The 17,383-nt window shown below is 43.7% G+C and overlaps 1 protein-coding gene across 14 annotated transcripts in view; it reads left to right on the top strand.

The window, feature by feature from the left end:
* Window positions 1-17,383, top strand: part of LOC123775022 (vascular endothelial growth factor receptor 1) — a 122,418-nt gene that overhangs the window by 22,024 nt on the left and 83,011 nt on the right. For 4 of the 14 annotated variants that reach the window (XM_045769771.2, XM_045769772.2, XM_069319379.1 and 1 more), the window contains one exon: window positions 16,768-16,853. In XM_045769771.2, the coding sequence (XP_045625727.1) occupies window positions 16,811-16,853 (43 nt within the window). In that variant the 5' untranslated portion in view covers window positions 16,768-16,810. Of the gene's footprint in view, window positions 1-2,192; window positions 2,940-3,791; window positions 3,821-9,434; window positions 9,735-12,726; window positions 12,921-16,767; window positions 16,854-17,383 lie in introns of those variants that run through there. The other 10 variants (XM_069319375.1, XM_069319376.1, XM_069319373.1 and 7 more) reach the window with 10 other exon arrangements.

Here is a 17,383-nt window from a genome sequence, read left to right as displayed (position 1 = left end):
ACTTCCTTATGTCCGGTCGTGATGGTCAAGCGGATTAAGGCGTCCCTGTACATACCAGTTGTGGGAGTATGGGTTCGAGTCACTTCTGGGGTGTGAGTTTTCAGTTGTATATAGTCCTGGGGACCATTCAGGCTTGTTTGCATTTGTGTTCCTCACGTGTGCCCCAAAGAATGAGGTGATTTGATAAAATGCTATGCCCAAGATTACCATCCGAGTGCCGGCGGGGAAGTGGTTCATATAGCCTCGGCTATCACTTCCTTATGTCCGGTCGTGATGGTCAAGCGGATTAAGGCGTCCCTGTACATACCAGTTGTGGGAGTATGGGTTCGAGTCACTTCTGGGGTGTGAGTTTTCAGTTGTATATAGTCCTGGGGACCATTCAGGCTTGTTTGCATTTGTGTTCCTCACGTGTGCCCCAAAGAATGAGGTGATTTGATAAAATGCTATGCCCAAGATTACCATCCGAGTGCCGGCGGGGAAGTGGTTCATATAGCCTCGGCTATCACTTCCTTATGTCCGGTCGTGATGGTCAAGCGGATTAAGGCGTCCCTGTACATACCAGTTGTGGGAGTATGGGTTCGAGTCACTTCTGGGGTGTGAGTTTTCAGTTGTATATAGTCCTGGGGACCATTCAGGCTTGTTTGCATTTGTGTTCCTCACGTGTGCCCCAAAGAATGAGGTGATTTGATAAAATGCTATGCCCAAGATTACCATCCGAGTGCCGGCGGGGAAGTGGTTCATATAGCCTCGGCTATCACTTCCTTATGTCCGGTCGTGATGGTCAAGCGGATTAAGGCGTCCCTGTACATACCAGTTGTGGGAGTATGGGTTCGAGTCACTTCTGGGGTGTGAGTTTTCAGTTGTATATAGTCCTGGGGACCATTCAGGCTTGTTTGCATTTGTGTTCCTCACGTGTGCCCCAAAGAATGAGGTGATTTGATAAAATGCTATGCCCAAGATTACCATCCGAGTGCCGGCGGGGAAGTGGTTCATATAGCCTCGGCTATCACTTCCTTATGTCCGGTCGTGATGGTCAAGCGGATTAAGGCGTCCCTGTACATACCAGTTGTGGGAGTATGGGTTCGAGTCACTTCTGGGGTGTGAGTTTTCAGTTGTATATAGTCCTGGGGACCATTCAGGCTTGTTTGCATTTGTGTTCCTCACGTGTGCCCCCAAAGAATGAGGTGATTTGATAAAATGCTATGCCCAAGATTACCATCCGAGTGCCGGCGGGGAAGTGGTTCATATAGCCTCGGCTATCACTTCCTTATGTCCGGTCGTGATGGTCAAGCGGATTAAGGCGTCCCTGTACATACCAGTTGTGGGAGTATGGGTTCGAGTCACTTCTGGGGTGTGAGTTTTCAGTTATATATATATATATATATATATATATATATATATATATATATATATATATATATATATATATATATATATATATATAGTTACCAACAGACTGCCCAAAAACTTTACCTAACCAACCTTTTGGCCTAATTATATACAAAACAATATTATATAATTATATTAATATATTTACATCTGAGAAAGTATAGTTTTTAATTACACAGTATGACAGCCGTCACGATGTGTCGGGAGCCCGTCTCAGCTTCCTGTCCTCGGCCGCTGAGATGCTCAGTACTAACACACTTTCTTCAATTATAATCTCAAGGGAAAGCATTAATCTATATAAATTAATAGAGAGTTGAGGTCAAATAATTTTGCCGGTGTTGATTGTGGAACATGTTTCGACCACGACCTGGTCGTAGTACGAAAGTAGTCCGGTCAACTGTACGAAACTGTTGCCGTATCTTCCCACGACACGGGGAGCCGGGCGACGTTTCTTAAAGTTTCTAACAACCACTTCTAGATGCTAAACTGTTCTGGTCAGTAGTTTGTCTTACTAAATTACACAGACCACGCGTCCTCGTTTACAGTACATCTCGGTAAACTGTATCGCCTCGCCTTCACAGCCTAGTAAAACCCCCGTACCCCGGAACCCTTAGCCTAGCGTCCTAAAATGTCGGGCCTCGAGTCACGGCCGAGGCTCGCAAAGGTTGTAATTGTTGTTAAGAGCTGTGGTGGAGGTGGTCAGGGGCTGGAGGCCCCAGGAAGGTGTCAGGGGGGGAGAAGGTGCCGCCAAGCTGCCTCTTATCGCTCCACCACCCGTGATGACGCTCACAAGATAATATACTTGTGTACAATGGTAAGCGGCTACTGCTGCTGCTGTTGCTGCTCCCGCTGCTGGTGTTGATGGTGGTAGTTACACACCTGCTGGTGCTATCCTTGTTGTTGGTAGTGGTGTTGAGTATGGTGACGATGGTGGTGGTAGTGGGGGCACTACCACAATGGTGGTCTAGGTGAGTGTAGCCTCCGTTATCTACTCAAGAGTGCGATAGGTTGGCCCAGTACCAGTAGTGCAGTGTAACTGGTGGCTCGTGGAGGCCCTCACCTGTGTCCGCTCCTTCCCTACGGACACCCCTTCCCTACGGACACCCTTCCCTACGGACACCCTTCCCTACGGACACCCTTCCCTACGGACACCCCTTCCCTACGGACACCCTTCCCTACGGACACCCCTTCCCTACGGACACTCTTCCCTACGGACACCCCTTCCCTACGGACACCCTTCCCTACGGACACCCTTCCCTACGGACACCCTTCCCTACGGACACCCTTCCCTACGGACACTCTTCCCTACGGACACCCTTCCCTACGAACACCCTTCCCTACGGACACCCTTCCCTACGGACATCCGTCTAACCTCCCCGGAGACCACCAGAGTTCCACTGATCTCCGGGTGTTCAATATACCAACAATACCTCACAATGACAGTTGCAAGTTAAGCAACTTGTTACGACAGAATATATATACTCATCAGAGTATACCTGGGGTAGAGGCCGCTGGAATCTCCCTCTAACAAGCACCAGGTCGTTCCCAAGGTTAGTTTACAAGTTTATTCATTATTGTGGTAATATTATGCGACAAGAGTTGATAAGAATGCATACATGTATATGTTTGGTGAATAGTGAAGGATGTATACGTGTTTGTCAGATAGAGATGTAGACATGTATGTCAGATAGTGATGTATACGTGTATGGTGGATAGAGAAGGATGTATACATGTACACCAGATAAAGATGGATAAATGTACACTAGACAGAGAAGGGTGTATACATATACACCAGAGAAGAATGTATACATATACACCAGAGAAGGATGTATACATATACACCAGAGAAGGATGTATACATATACACCAGAGAAGGATGTATACATATACACCAGAGAAGGATGTATACATATACAGCAAGGACGGGTTGCACCTGGGTTGGTCAACTCACGATAAAATGTTCACACGGAAGTGACAACACTTGTACTGTCTTGTGAAGTTGTTCAGTTATCTCAAGGTCTGGTGCTGAGAGGCCAACATCCGCTCAATACTTATCTTGCTGTGCGTCAGGTCGCCATAACGACCATTTGGTCACCACTTGGTCCGGGAGACATCTCCCGTCACGCAGGGTGCAGTTGCGCCTCCACAGATCTCCAGTATCATCTTTTGATACTGGTAATGGCTCGAAAGGGCCACCACTTACGGGCTATTCATGCCCGTGCCACCTCTTGGGTGGCTTAATCTTCATCAATCAATCAGGTCGCCATAACGCACATTGTCCTGTGCATCGCGGCGGCTGTGCGGCAAGCACCCACTGTCGCGCCTTGCGGTGCAGGGTAAGATAGGAAGCTGTGAAGCAAGCATCCACTGAGAATTGCCTTGGGAGTTTGAAAAGCCCTAAGCTTAGGCTGAGGTGGATGAGTGGGAGAAGGTAGGTAAGTTAGTGGCCATTCTACGAGAGAGAGAGAGAGAGAGAGAGAGAGAGAGAGAGAGAGAGAGAGAGAGAGAGAGAGAGAGAGAGAGAGAGAGAGAGAGAGAGAGAGAGAGAGAACGAACGAACGAACGAACGAACGAACGAACGAACGAACGAACAAACTCTGTGTATGAGAGCGCGTCACTCCCAACGAAACAGTCTTCAGCTTCTGGGCGCTGCCGTAATAGGGTGTTGGGTTACCGAAGTATATACTGATGTAGTCAGACGGCTTCATAGTAGTGCCTTGTTTGTTGGTGTGTGTGTGTGTGTGTGTGTGTGTGTGTGTGTGTGTGTGTGTGTGTATGTGTGTGTGTGTGTGTGTGTGTGTGTGTGTGTGTGTGTGTGTCGCACGCGCGTAGCTGTGTGTGTACGTATTTATGAGTGTGTCTCCAGGGAAGTGGAGACCAACTCTCTCGGCCCTTATCCCAAAAGCTCTTAGACCCAGCATTTTTTTACGACCTAAACTTATCTAATCATGTCTACGTTTTAAATTGTAGAGAGAGTTGGCTGCTACTGCCGTCTCATCTATTTAGTCTCATATTCTTACTAAGTACTTCTTAGTAAGAATCTTACTTCTATCTATGGCTCATCTGTCTCAAGCTTCCACCTATGATCTCTTTTTCTGTTGGTATTCATTGTGAATATTTCCTCTTTTTCCACCCTATCTATTCCCTTAGTACTTTTTATATCTCGGTCTCGTCACCTCTTTTTCTTATCTTTTGTTGCGTCTTTAGAGCGAGGTCTTTCGTACACTATCCACTGCAATTCTGGAATGAGCCTCTTTGCAAACCTCTGAAACTTTTAAAGTTTCTGTGTTCGCTTTTTTAAGGCGAAATCTCTAGGACGGCGCTGCATTCTCTGCGGCTAGTCTCACGCAGGTGGTTTATTCACTCTTCTGAATGTCTCGTTATTGAAGTTCTTGAAATGTTATCTGATGTTCACCAGCTTAGAATATTAGATTATAAGAATTAAGGAAACTACAGAAGGGCCATACATGGCAACTTCTATTTATATCCACAAAAACTCATTTATATAAATGTTTAAGCTACGCTTGAAACAATCAAGGAATCTCACGTCTATGTTACCCGGTAATCTGTTCCGCAAATTTACAACCCTGTTTCCAAACAAGTATCTTTGATTTTACCCAGGTCATTCCTATATCTAAACTTATCCAATTTATATCCATTGTGACTTGTTCTATTTTGTGTTGATATATTTAATATCGTATAAATATTCCCTTTATTATGCCCATTTATTCATCTGTACATTTCAGTCATGCCATCTCTAGCTGTTCGCCTTTCAAGATTTATCTTTTTCAATCTCTTCATATGGAATGAATTTTGGAATTAACTTTGTCATCCCACGCTGGATGCGTTCTAGTGAATTTATGTCCATTCCTTTGTATGACGACCAATACTGAACTGCCTAATATAAATGGGGCCTAATAAGAGCAAGATCTGACTGAAGAATAACACAAGGTGTTTTATTAGTAACATTTCAAAAAATAAATCCCAGTATCCTGTATATTTGACTTATTTCGAATATTTGTGCATTGATTTTTTGGCTTTAAATTCCCTCTAATCGTGACCCCAAGAACTTTTTCGCAATTACAACACCAAACAGCTGATATCCTGTAACTCTATCATTACCTAGCCTCATAACCTTACATTTGTCAGCATTAAACTGCATCTCTCAATCTTTTGACCATTTCAAATCCCTCTCTATATCGTCTTGAAGTGATTTTGAATCTTCTAAATTTATTTTCCGCAGTAGCTAGAACTCTAGTAATGAATTTCATCCGGCAATGCAAATGATTAGAGAGGCCTTGTGGACGAAACGTCCTCATCCTATTCTCAGACTTTAAAAGACAGAGATGCCGAGCTTGGGCGAACGCTGAAGCTTCAGCAACAAATCTGAGCATCTAGCGTGTCATGTTTGGTGAGCTGAACTGGCGCTGTGTGATGAACCTCTCACTGGCAACATGTCTCAACACCAGACGTGCACCACACTCGTGGCACCTGCTACTGGACATGACTAATGCATATGTACATGTGCATTAAATTATATAACATTATGGTTGCATTATCCTGTCTTTTAAACGAAGCCCAGCTGAAAATAATGAGCTTTGTAATCTTCCATCTTTGGGCAGTTAACTCAGTGTGTATGTGTGCGTGTACTCACCTATTTGTGCTTGTGGGGGTTGAGCTTTGGCTCTTTGGTCCCACCTCTCAACTGTCAATCAACTGGTGTACAGATTCCTGAGCCTACTGGGCTCTATGTGTGTGTCTGTGTGTGTGTGTGTGTGTGTGTGTGTGTGTGTGTGTGTGTGTGTGTGTGTGTGTGTGTGTGTGTGCAAGCAGTGTAGAGCGTGAAGCAGCGAGGGGGGCGGTGTCCCCCACACACACAGCTGATGGGGGATTACAGTGAGCGAGATAAAGTGTGGGAGGTCACGTGGCTCTTGACGGCTGACCTTTGCAGCCTCACACAAGGGTTCGTGTGTCATGTGTGACCCGCTTGATCTTTGTAAATAAATTAATACACACATCTTGCTGTTTGTAGATATTTGTATATTTTGTGAGCAAGTTTTCTAAAATACACATGCCATTAAACACAACAGCATTGTGACTTATTAATCTTCTTTTGAATATGCAGGCGATGAGTCACAATAACGTGGCTAAAGTATGATGACCAGACCACACACTAGAAGGTGAAGGGACGACGACGTTTCGGTCCGTCCTGGACCTTTTTCAAGTCGATTGAGAATGACGAAACGTCGTCGTCCCTTCACGTTCTAGTGTGTGGTCTGGTCATCTTCTTTTGAATACTTTCCATTCTACGCAAATATCTTCTACCATCTGGAGGGCGAAGAAATACAGTACTAGATCGCTTAATGTTTCCATTTTGATTGTTCAACGTTTCGTCAGCAATGTGACATCTTCAGGAGTACACTCTGTTACACTAACACAGCTATACTAAGCTTACATGGTTATTTTTGTTGGTTTAAATTCAGCTACAGGGAACCAAAAGTGACAAGTAGCATGGGCTATGGTGATCCCGTAGTGGACTTACCTGGTACAGGAGCGGGGCGGCAATACAGAATACATACACCCTTGTGCAGGGGACGTGGTGTAGTAAAACACTCGCCTGACGTTTCGCGAGCGCTTTGTCCTGGGTTCGAATCCTGGCCGGGGAGGATTTACTGGGTGTCAACCCTTAAGTGTAGCCTCTGTTTACCCAACAGTAAAATAATTACTTGGTTGTTAAACGATTTTACGGGATCGTATTCCAGGGAACATAAGATAAGGACCTGTCCGAAACGCTGTGTGCTAGTGGCTGTACAAGAATGTAAGAACTCTTGCATATATTAAAAAAGAAATCAATGAAACATGTATAAATGAAAATTTGCTGCCGGTATACATCTCAGCCTACTATGCAAGGCCCGATTTGCCTAATAAGCCAAATTTTCATGAATTAATATATTTCCTCTAATTTTTTTCTTATGAAATGATAAAGCTACCCATTTCATTATGTATGAGGTCAATTTTTTTTTATTGGAGTTAAAATTAACGTAGATATATGACCGAACCTAACCAACCCTACCTAACCTAACCTATCTTTATAGGTTAGGTTAGGTTAGGTAGCCGAAAAAGTTAGGTTAGGTTAGGTAGGTTAGGTAGTCGAAAAACAATTAATTCATGAAAACTTGACTTATGAGGCAAATCGGGCCTTGCATAGTAGGCTGACAAGTGCGTTCTGGCTACTAGGTACGACATATATATATATATATATATATATATATATATATATATATATATATATATATATATATATATATATATATATATATATATACACACATTTAAAGGAGTAGTGAAGGAGGCAAGAGACGAGAGCTACTAGGCTGCGTCAGTAGCAAGCACAGCATTTAATTATCTTGTGTATTAGTCATGTCATATCCTGACCATTAAGCTGCGCTAATCCGCCCCTTTTAAATAAATTCACACGTTGATATTTAAATGAGTAATATTGGTATTATATTACTTCGTGAACTTCAGCGAGAAGTCCTACCGGAAGCGCATATGAGTGAAATAATCACGGTGTCAAACTTGAGGTAATGTTAAGCTGGAGGAATGAAGCGTCAGGATGTGAGCCGATGGTTATTCCACGACGGACTGACCTCATACAGGCATATAACGCCTCTCTTTTTTGACCTTTTCACGAATTAGAAAGCTGCCCTGCCGTTAAGCAAGATGTGAATCTCCATTAGGAAAAGTCGTCACCCTCCGCTGTAGTTGAATTATCCTTGGTGGGGGTAGTTACAGGAGTCTGTTAGCTTGACCAAGACTTGCAGAGTATACTACTGACTGGAGAGTCCATCACCTTGTAACATATGATGACAACATTCCGGCTAAGCAAAACATGCTTATTCGTCAGCAGTGTTTGTTGACCTGAAGGCAAGCTAATTTATGGTAAAAGAAGCATTATTCAATTGTTTATTGTCTTTTAGATTTGGATTCAGCCGTACACAGTTCCTTAAAAACAACAAAAATAGCCATTTTGAGAGGAGTTATTGATACAAGGATGACTGATGCCAAAGGTCAGTAATGAAACATTTATATTAACTTTATTATCAAGAGTAGCAAGTTGTTCTGGGATTCTGAAGAGAACATAGCCTAATAAAATTTGACAAATTTGAAGATCATTGAAAAATATAGTTCTCACACGTTAATTTTATAACAAGCAACATCAGAAATTGAACCAATGCAGCCTAGTTAATGACATATAACTATAAACCTGATAAATGTATTAGTATGCAAGTTGTATTGATCTTTGATATCCATGTCTTGCTTACTGGGGTCTTAATAACAGCCTGTGGTAATGTGAACGTCCTGCCTAACACACACATAAAATTAATATATTGCTCTAGGTAAGAGGTGGCTAGAAGCAGTATCCTATAATAATTCACCTCACATAGACTCATAAATTATGTATTCCCACCATAGGTAAACAGGTGTTTATAAATAAATTTATTAAGTTCACATTTTGAAATATAGCAGCACGTAAGTTACACCTTCGGGTGTATTTTAACGATAATTATGTAATTCGGCTGTATAAATCTGATTATATATTCGAGAGCGGATTAAGTGCCTTGCGCGCTATCACGTCAGACGCGGACTGTTGTCAAGGCCCCGCGCCCCGCCCCGCCACTCCTTCTTTTAAGTGTTGTGTCCTGCCCACTGCTCTCGTACATCACGCACCTGTTGATGTGTCACCAGACTCATTGTTCTTTACTGTTCACCCCCTGCATGAGTGGGTACTGTCCCCCCGTGCCCGTCTAGGTTATGACCCACCATACGTGCCTGTAGTCACTTTACTCAACGCACGTATAGTACTGTTCTCACATTCGATACACGTGGAGCTAGTCCCCACACACGTTCAGTTAATGTCCTCCCCCCCACACTCGACACACGTGCAGGTATTGTCCCCACACTCGACACACGTGCAAGTATTGTCCCCACGCATGTAGACGTAATGTCCCCATAATCTTCGCTGGCTACGTCACCAAGACTTCAAATGTGTTTCCTGTGTAGGAGAGCGAGGCGCGTCCTCCCTCCAGTGTCCTACTCTGGGGCCCAGTGGCAGGAGCTCGCTCTCTGCACCAGGAGGTCTCTTCTTGATCATGGTCACCCCTCCTTCGCCTGTCCTGCAGCACAAAACGTCCTTCTGTATCCATCTTTAAGACTTGTGTGTGTGTCTTGGAGGCGTGACATGTTTCAAGGGACTAGCAGTGTTTTTTGTGTGTGAAGCCACGTGGTTAATGAGAACGTTCTGATAGATCGAACACCACCAAGATCTCTTCAAAGGACCGATGGTAGGCTTGCTCTTAATTAAGTTTGTTCAGCAGCCTCGTCCTGTGTCTGTGTTGCAGCCTTCACTTGAAACACAATGTAAACAATGTCATAATCTCTCAAATACAATGCAGATTATATTTTTTGATAATTTTCTTATTCAGTCTTTGCGCATCAGAGTTGTATAGTTAACACTTTGCCGACAATATTTACAAGGGTGTTTTAAACAAAAAAATTGATATCATTTGTGATGTAAATATCTGAGTAACCAGATGGTCTAAACAAATGAAACTAAACAGGCTTAATATTAAGCAAATTAAGATTTATTCATCAAAATTCGAATGAGAAATTCAAATATATGTGGATTTCATGAACGATTTCACATGTTTTTGCCAGTTACCCCCAACTACTCGGCCCACGTCAGGTGGGTTATGTTGAGATGATTTCGGGGCTTAGCGTCCCCGCGGCCCGGTCCTCGACCAGGTCTCCTTTTTGTTACAGACCCCCAGGAAGCAACCCGTATAAGCTCTCTAACTCCCAGATACCTATTTACTGCTAGGTGAACAGGAGCATCAAGGTGAAAGAATCTTCGTCCATTTGTTTCCACCTCCGCCGGGATCGAACCCGGAACTTTAGGACTATGAATCCCGAGCGCTGTCCACTCAGCCGTCAGGCACCCTGTTGAAATGTTTAGGAGCTGGGTAATCCAGCCCCAGCCACACACCTCGCAGTGTGTCATGGGTGACAGCGACAATCTGTCTGGATAATCTCCAGAGATTATCTGCTGGAGTTCCTCTAGGCTTGTAGGAAAGGAGGGGGGGGGGGGCATAGACCAGTCCCTTCACATAGCATCAGAGAGAACTATCTCAAGGTATCGTCAGCATCAGAGACAACCATCTCAAGGTATCGTCAGCATCAGAGAGAACAATCTCAAGGTATCGTGAGCATCAGAGAGAGAACCATCTCAAGGTATCGTGAGCATCAGAGAGAACCATCTCAAGGTATCGTGAGCATCAGAGAGAACCATCTCAAGGTATCGTCAGCATCAGAGAGAACCATCTCAAGGTATCGTCAGCATCAGAGAGAACCATCTCAAGGTATCGTCAGCATCAGAGACAACCATCTCAAGGTATCGTCAGCATCAGAGACAACCATCTCAAGGTATCATCAGCATCAGAGAGAACAATCTCAAGGTATCGTCAGCATCAGAGACAACCATCTCAAGGTATCGTCAGCATCAGAGAGAACCATCTCAAGGTATCGTCAGCATCAGAGAGAACAATCTCAAGGTATCGTCAGTATCAGAGACAACCATCTCAAGGTATCGTCAGCATCAGAGACAACCATCTCAAGGTATCGTCAGCATCAGAGACAACCATCTCAAGGTATCGTCAGCATCAGAGACAACCATCTCAAGGTATCGTCAGCATCAGAGACAACCATCTCAAGGTATCGTCAGCATCAGAGACAACCATCTCAAGGTATCGTCAGCATCAGAGACAACCATCTCAAGGTATCGTCAGCATCAGAGAGAACCATCTCAAGGTATAGTCAGGTAAACGTGGCGGCCATTTTCAACAGGACATTGTCTTCATTACCAGCCCGACTGAACCATCTTCCTGGCAGATTCTCACTGAGACAGGCCCGCACAGTCAGGTGGAGCCCCGTCCTGTTGAAAAAATGGAGAGTTTGTGTTCATTTTGTCAAATCTACATCAGCAGATGTTACAAACTCCCAGACGTGCTTTTAGCCGAGCCTAAGCCTAGCACGGAATGGGTATGGGGTGCATAATAAAGAAAGAAATTGAAAGTTTTTGTGTTCATTTACAATGATCTCATTAATTTAGCCAGTTATGATGCGTGTGCAGATAAACACCGCCGGTCACATCTCAAAGAAAAACGGGCCATGAACATGATTTTTGGAGATGGCGCAGAACACATTAACTTTTGGTGGAAAAACATAAATTTAAAAAAACAGTTGAAAACCAGTAAAATAATAATAATATAATGGTGCCCCCTTACTATGGTGCTGATTGCTGGAAGGTCACTCGGACTTTTGGAAAGGTCGAAGGTGCAGTTAACGTAATACTAAATAGCTATAATGTGAAAGGTCAAAGGTTCCAACCATGAAACATTGTCACCGGTAGAAATTATCTTGAGGTATGAATCACACCACCGGGGTTGACGTCTGACTAACAACCTGACCTCACGCTAGGCTCGCACAATCATCAATTTTAACGTACTGCATATTAATTAATGTTAATAACTAGTATTTTCTCAAATATAAGTTATTATTATATCATAAGCTGTGTTGTATAGTTTGCCTAGATTAGATTAGATCGTTAGGTTCTGTTGGTAATTATTGGTCTTTGCAGTACGTGGGTGAAGCATTTACAGCGTTGTGGTTCGAACAAAATTCGTCAGTGAAGCACTTGTTCCGGAAGTGTTCGAACGTCAGCAGTTGTGAGTCGTGTGTAGACCGTTTTTCATTCATAAACAGGTGGTTTGGCGGGTGCATGGAATCACTTTTGGGTCTTTGTTTGGAGGACGGGCTGTGTTTAGAGAGGTGGGATTCGAGCAAAGGCCGTGAACGAAGCGCTGTTCGAGAAGAGTACACGCCAGCAGCTATGAGTCGCGTGTAGTGGTTTTCATTCATAAACAGCCGAGGGTGTGGCAGCTGGAACATTTAGCTTCCGTTGATGAGGACGGGTTGGGTGTAGGCTAGTATAGGCCTAGGTACCACCACCTTGAGTCCCACTAGACTTCAATGGCCTACGTGCCTATTACTGGTAAATTGTAGCACTGTAAGAGGAACTCCGTGGTCTAGCGTGGAGCCTCTTGGAAGAATAAGTGGGGGGGAATCTTAAGTGGCGTATGCTGCAACTTGGGCAGGGATTGATAAGACCTCAGTGGAAGTAGAGATTACGTGGGTAATCAGATTGTAAGTTCTTGGCGGTAATCATTATTTCCTGTAAGATACCTCCTGGTTTAAATATTTGTATGTTTCTCGTTTTAGTCTACTGGGGAAGGTGCTCAGTCAAGATGACTATACAGTACTTGGAAGGGATATGAGGACAAGGAGCTGGGATATGAGGACAAGGAGCTGGGTATATGAGGACAAGAAACAGGGGGATGTGAGGACGGGTTGATGAAACAATGTCCAATCACTTGCAGCATCGGGGATCGAACGCCGACCCTGAAAGAAGCGAGGTACTTGCTCTGTTATACTAACATAAAAAAATATGTATCTGCTTAAAAAAAAAAGACGTATATAATCTGGATAATGTCGCCCTTATCGGATATTTCCTCGTGTTTTATTAATTATAAATTGTTTGTCTTAGTGTGTGTGAAAGCTTAAGCTTGTATTGATACTGGGCTGCAAGGCTTCCATTAAAATACTGTGATAATGACTATCATATATTTAATATCCTCAAGAAGTTAAGTATATGTCAAACATGGCAGGATGAACCCCTAGACTTTCACTGCATAACCTGATCTCTGCTCAGAATAAAAGGTTTAGAATATCTCTCTCGTATGGTGTCTTTGTCTCACAAACATAACACATCATGATGACATAGACATTGCAGCCACATTAGCATGTAACAAGGATGAAGTCAAATTAGAATTATATTGATGCCTATCTCCGTTAGGACTGGACTCCTCCAAAACATTCTGGTCTGATGAGAAAGAAATGGCGGACTCTCACAGTCCTGAAAGCTCTAGTGTACAGACTTATGATTTGTTTAGATATGATGCCGCCCACTTTCCCATGTGATGCCCACTTTCCCATGTGATGCCCACTTTCCCATGTGATGCCCACTTTCCCATATGATGCCCACTGTCCCATGTGATGCCCACTGTCCCATGTGATGCCCACTTTCCCATGTGATGCCCACTTTCCCATGTGATGCCCACTTTCCCATATGATGCCCACTGTCCCATGTGATGCCCACTGTCCCATGTGATGCCCACTTTCCCATGTGATGCCCACTTTCCCATGTGATGCCCACTTTTCCATATGATGCCCATGCATTGTCCTTGGGCAGCACAAAACGTCCACCAGACAGTGTGACTTAGTGGTTGCCAGGATCAGGTTGGGTTACCTGTGGCAGGTGGCTACTGTTACCTGTGGCAGGTGGCTACAGGTGACGAATCACCTAATCATGGGCACTCCAGGTGCAAACTCTGAGAGCAGGAACTGGTTCATGATCTCGCACACACTACGTTATTGAATGTCCAGTCATTAGAACCTTCAGACTTACTGGTATGAGGTACCTGGAGCCCTTCAGACCTGCTGGTATGAGGTACCCGGAGCGTGTAAATTACTTTATTCATTCTGGTGTTCTTGAAGATGTCCTCAGACTGTATACAAAGATATCGAGTACCGGCTGCTGATCACAGGGCCCTGTGAGTACAACCCTGGGATAGTACTACCACTGGGATAGTACTAGCCTGGGATAAAAGTGCTTTGAGTCATGATTACCAGACCACTGGTGGAGGGATTCCCGGGGCGCTCATCCGCTCAGCTGCGCCTCCCTAGAGACCCTCACTATGAGAGTGTGTGTGTGAGAGAGTGTGTGTATGAGAGTGTGTGTGTGTGTGTGAGAGAGTGTGTGTGTAATTATCTAAGTGTAATTACCTAAGTGTAGTTACAGGATGAGAGCTACGCTCGTGGTGTCCCGTCTTCCAAGCACTCTTTGTCATATAACGCTTTGAAACTATTTCATGGATGAGTTTATGTTCATTTTGATATTCCATTGTTCTTGCATGAATGTTCTAGTTGTTGGGTTATCACCGTGCTCTTCCCCGTGTATGACCAAGCCATCATGCTGTCTACACAGTACTTGTAATAAGCATGCGGACCTTCCTACTTATATTGACGTAGTGGATAATTAGACAGTAGAATTTGGTACTATTGAATTTAGATAAACCGGAAAAGGTTTTTATGTTGCTAATAAAGCCTAATGTAACCTAGCCTAGTCATGCTAGGCCTACTATACGCTATCCGAGGCCTAATATATATAAAGTAAATGTGAAATATATATATTTCTTATGAGGGTCATCATAACCACATATATGTGTTGATTACATAACGTTTTCACAAAGCTCGGTTTAATTCCTGAAAACGGATGCTTCCGGTCGGTTTTATCTCTGTTGTATCTGTGGGGCACTAGTGACGTCACAGTCCAGCTGGCGGCCTGACGTCACAGTCCAGCTGGCGGCCTGACGTCACAGTCCAGCCTACTGGAACAAACACTAAAATTTGGATTTTGTTTACGTATCTGATTGCCAGATACATTTGGCATAGGCACAAAAGGCATTCCAGCAGCGAGAAACTCATTAGCCCCAAACTAGGCTGTTTATAAACAGCTTATATTGTATACGGAGAAATTGGTGAAGTAATCCATGTCAAAATGTTCACATTTAATTTTAAACTCATAGGTTTCGAGTTTAACACCAGTGTTAACTCGCCTCTGATTCTCCTCTCAACCCAATACAGCGTGCTCTTGTGAATGGCACTCCAGTGATTGTCTTGTTTCCTGTTTAATGATAACACTGGTCGTTGGTGGTAAAAATGTTATGGGTTATATATGAGGAGAAGTTGTATGGGTTTGACTAGTGCATTATGTATGAGGCTACGTCATTAATAATGGTCTGACGTCTAGAAGCATTTAACCACTGCTTCTGACGCCTAGAAGCGCTTTACCACTGCTTCTGAAGCCTAGAAGCATTTGACCACTGCTTCTGACGCCTAGAAGCGTTTGACCACTGCTTCTGAAGCCTAGAAGCGCTTTACCACTGCTTCTGACGCCTAGAAGCATTTGACCACTGCTTCTGACGCCTAGAAGCGTTTGACCACTGCTTCTGAAGCCTAGAAGCGTTTGACCACTGCTTCTGAAGCCTAGAAGCGTTTGACCACTGCTTCTGAAGCCTAGAAGCGTTTGACCACTGCTTCTAGGCGTTGTGGTCTTCTTCTTGACCACAACACTGGCATACCACTGGCACTGGTATGCCAGTGTTGTGTGTCATTTAGGTTGTATGTTTAGATAGTTACGATTGACTTTTCACTTCAGAATGCATCGAATAGATTCAACCTAAACCTGATCACTGCGCCTTTTATTCAAAACTCTGGTCTATTAAAGATCTGAATCCCTCACAGACGATCTTGACCTCTATAGTTTATCTTTGATGTAATTGTATTTGTAATTGTATGTAATTGTATTTGTGCTGTTTTTTCAACAATGTTCCCCCTCTTTTACCTCTATTTTTATTTGTACTCAACGCATTTTTTTCTTTTTACCCATTAGTTTTAAGCTTTAGTCAGTAGTGTTTTTTCCTGCCCGAAACGCTTTGCGTAATAGTGGCTTTAGGCATTGTATGTACTAGCTCTTATCTATAAAGCCAACAAACTTTGTAAAATCTCTTTATGTATGTACCTTTGCCTAAATAAAAATTATTATTATTATTATTATATTATATGTACCTGGAACAAAGGGAGAGTGTCTGCCTATCCAAAGACTGGAGGCCGGACGATTGTGCTTAGCTCCATCAAACTTTTCAACATGACACATCAGTGGTATGTGAGTGTCATAGGATGACTGGGGTCGGCAACCTTGCCATGGTTTAAGAAAGATTCACTCAAATCTTCCTTCCCCCTCCCCAACCCTTCTGCGATTTTTTTAAGTCTGAAATCGGGGATTTGTTATTCATAAAGTTTTGATAAATTGTTCATCTTTTCGTAATATTACATTTTCTGAGACGGAGAAAGAAAAACAAAGATACCTCGTTACTGTGATTTTTTTTCTGCAGAGAACGTGGGAAGAAGATAATAAAGAGAGACAGAGAGAGAGAAAATAGGAGAGGGCAAGAAGGATGGAAAGGCGAGGGAGAGGAGGGGAGAAATAGGAAGAGAGAGGGGAAAGAGAAGAGAGAAGGGAAGGGAGAGCGAGACCCGGGCACAGCCGCGTACCTCATCTAGTTACATATATAATTGTGTTTGTACAGTTGTAGTAGTATAATTATTATTAATATGTGAACAAATTCTACCCCCGTGCAGAAGTGGTGGCTTGGTCCATGACGACATCCAAGGTGCTGCCGTGATGAAGATCTATTGTCTACCCCTGCTGGTGCTTGTGTGGCATGGTGAGTGTTCCTTCCTCCTCTACAGTGTTGTCATTACTGTGGGAGGTATGACAGTGTTGTGTGTCATTACTGTGGGAGGTATGACTGCTGTCATTACTGTGGGAGGTATGACTGCTGTCATTACTGTGGGAGGTATGACTGCTGTCATTACTGTGAGAGGTATGACTGCTGTCATTACTGTGGGAGGTATGACTGCTGTCATTACTGTGAGAGGTATGACTGCTGTCATTACTGTGGGAGGTATGACTGCTGTCATTACTGTGAGAGGTATGACTGCTGTCATTACTGTGAGAGGTATGACTGGTCATTACTGTGGGAGGTATGACTGCTGTCATTACTGTGAGAGGTATGACTGCTGTCATTACTGTGGGAGGTATGACTGCTGTCATTACTGTGGGAGGTATGACTGCTGTCATTACTGTGGGAGGTATGACTGCTGTCATTACTGTGGGAGGTATGACTGCTGTCATTACTGTGAGAGGTATGACTGCTGTCATTACTGTGGGAGGTATGACTGCTGTCATTACTGT

The sequence above is a fragment of the Procambarus clarkii genome, chromosome 92 (genome assembly GCF_040958095.1).
Source record: "Procambarus clarkii isolate CNS0578487 chromosome 92, FALCON_Pclarkii_2.0, whole genome shotgun sequence".
Lineage (NCBI taxonomy): Eukaryota > Metazoa > Arthropoda > Malacostraca > Decapoda > Cambaridae > Procambarus > Procambarus clarkii.
The sequence above is the reverse complement of the archived record's forward strand: the minus strand, read 5'-3'. Positions and strand labels throughout refer to the sequence as shown.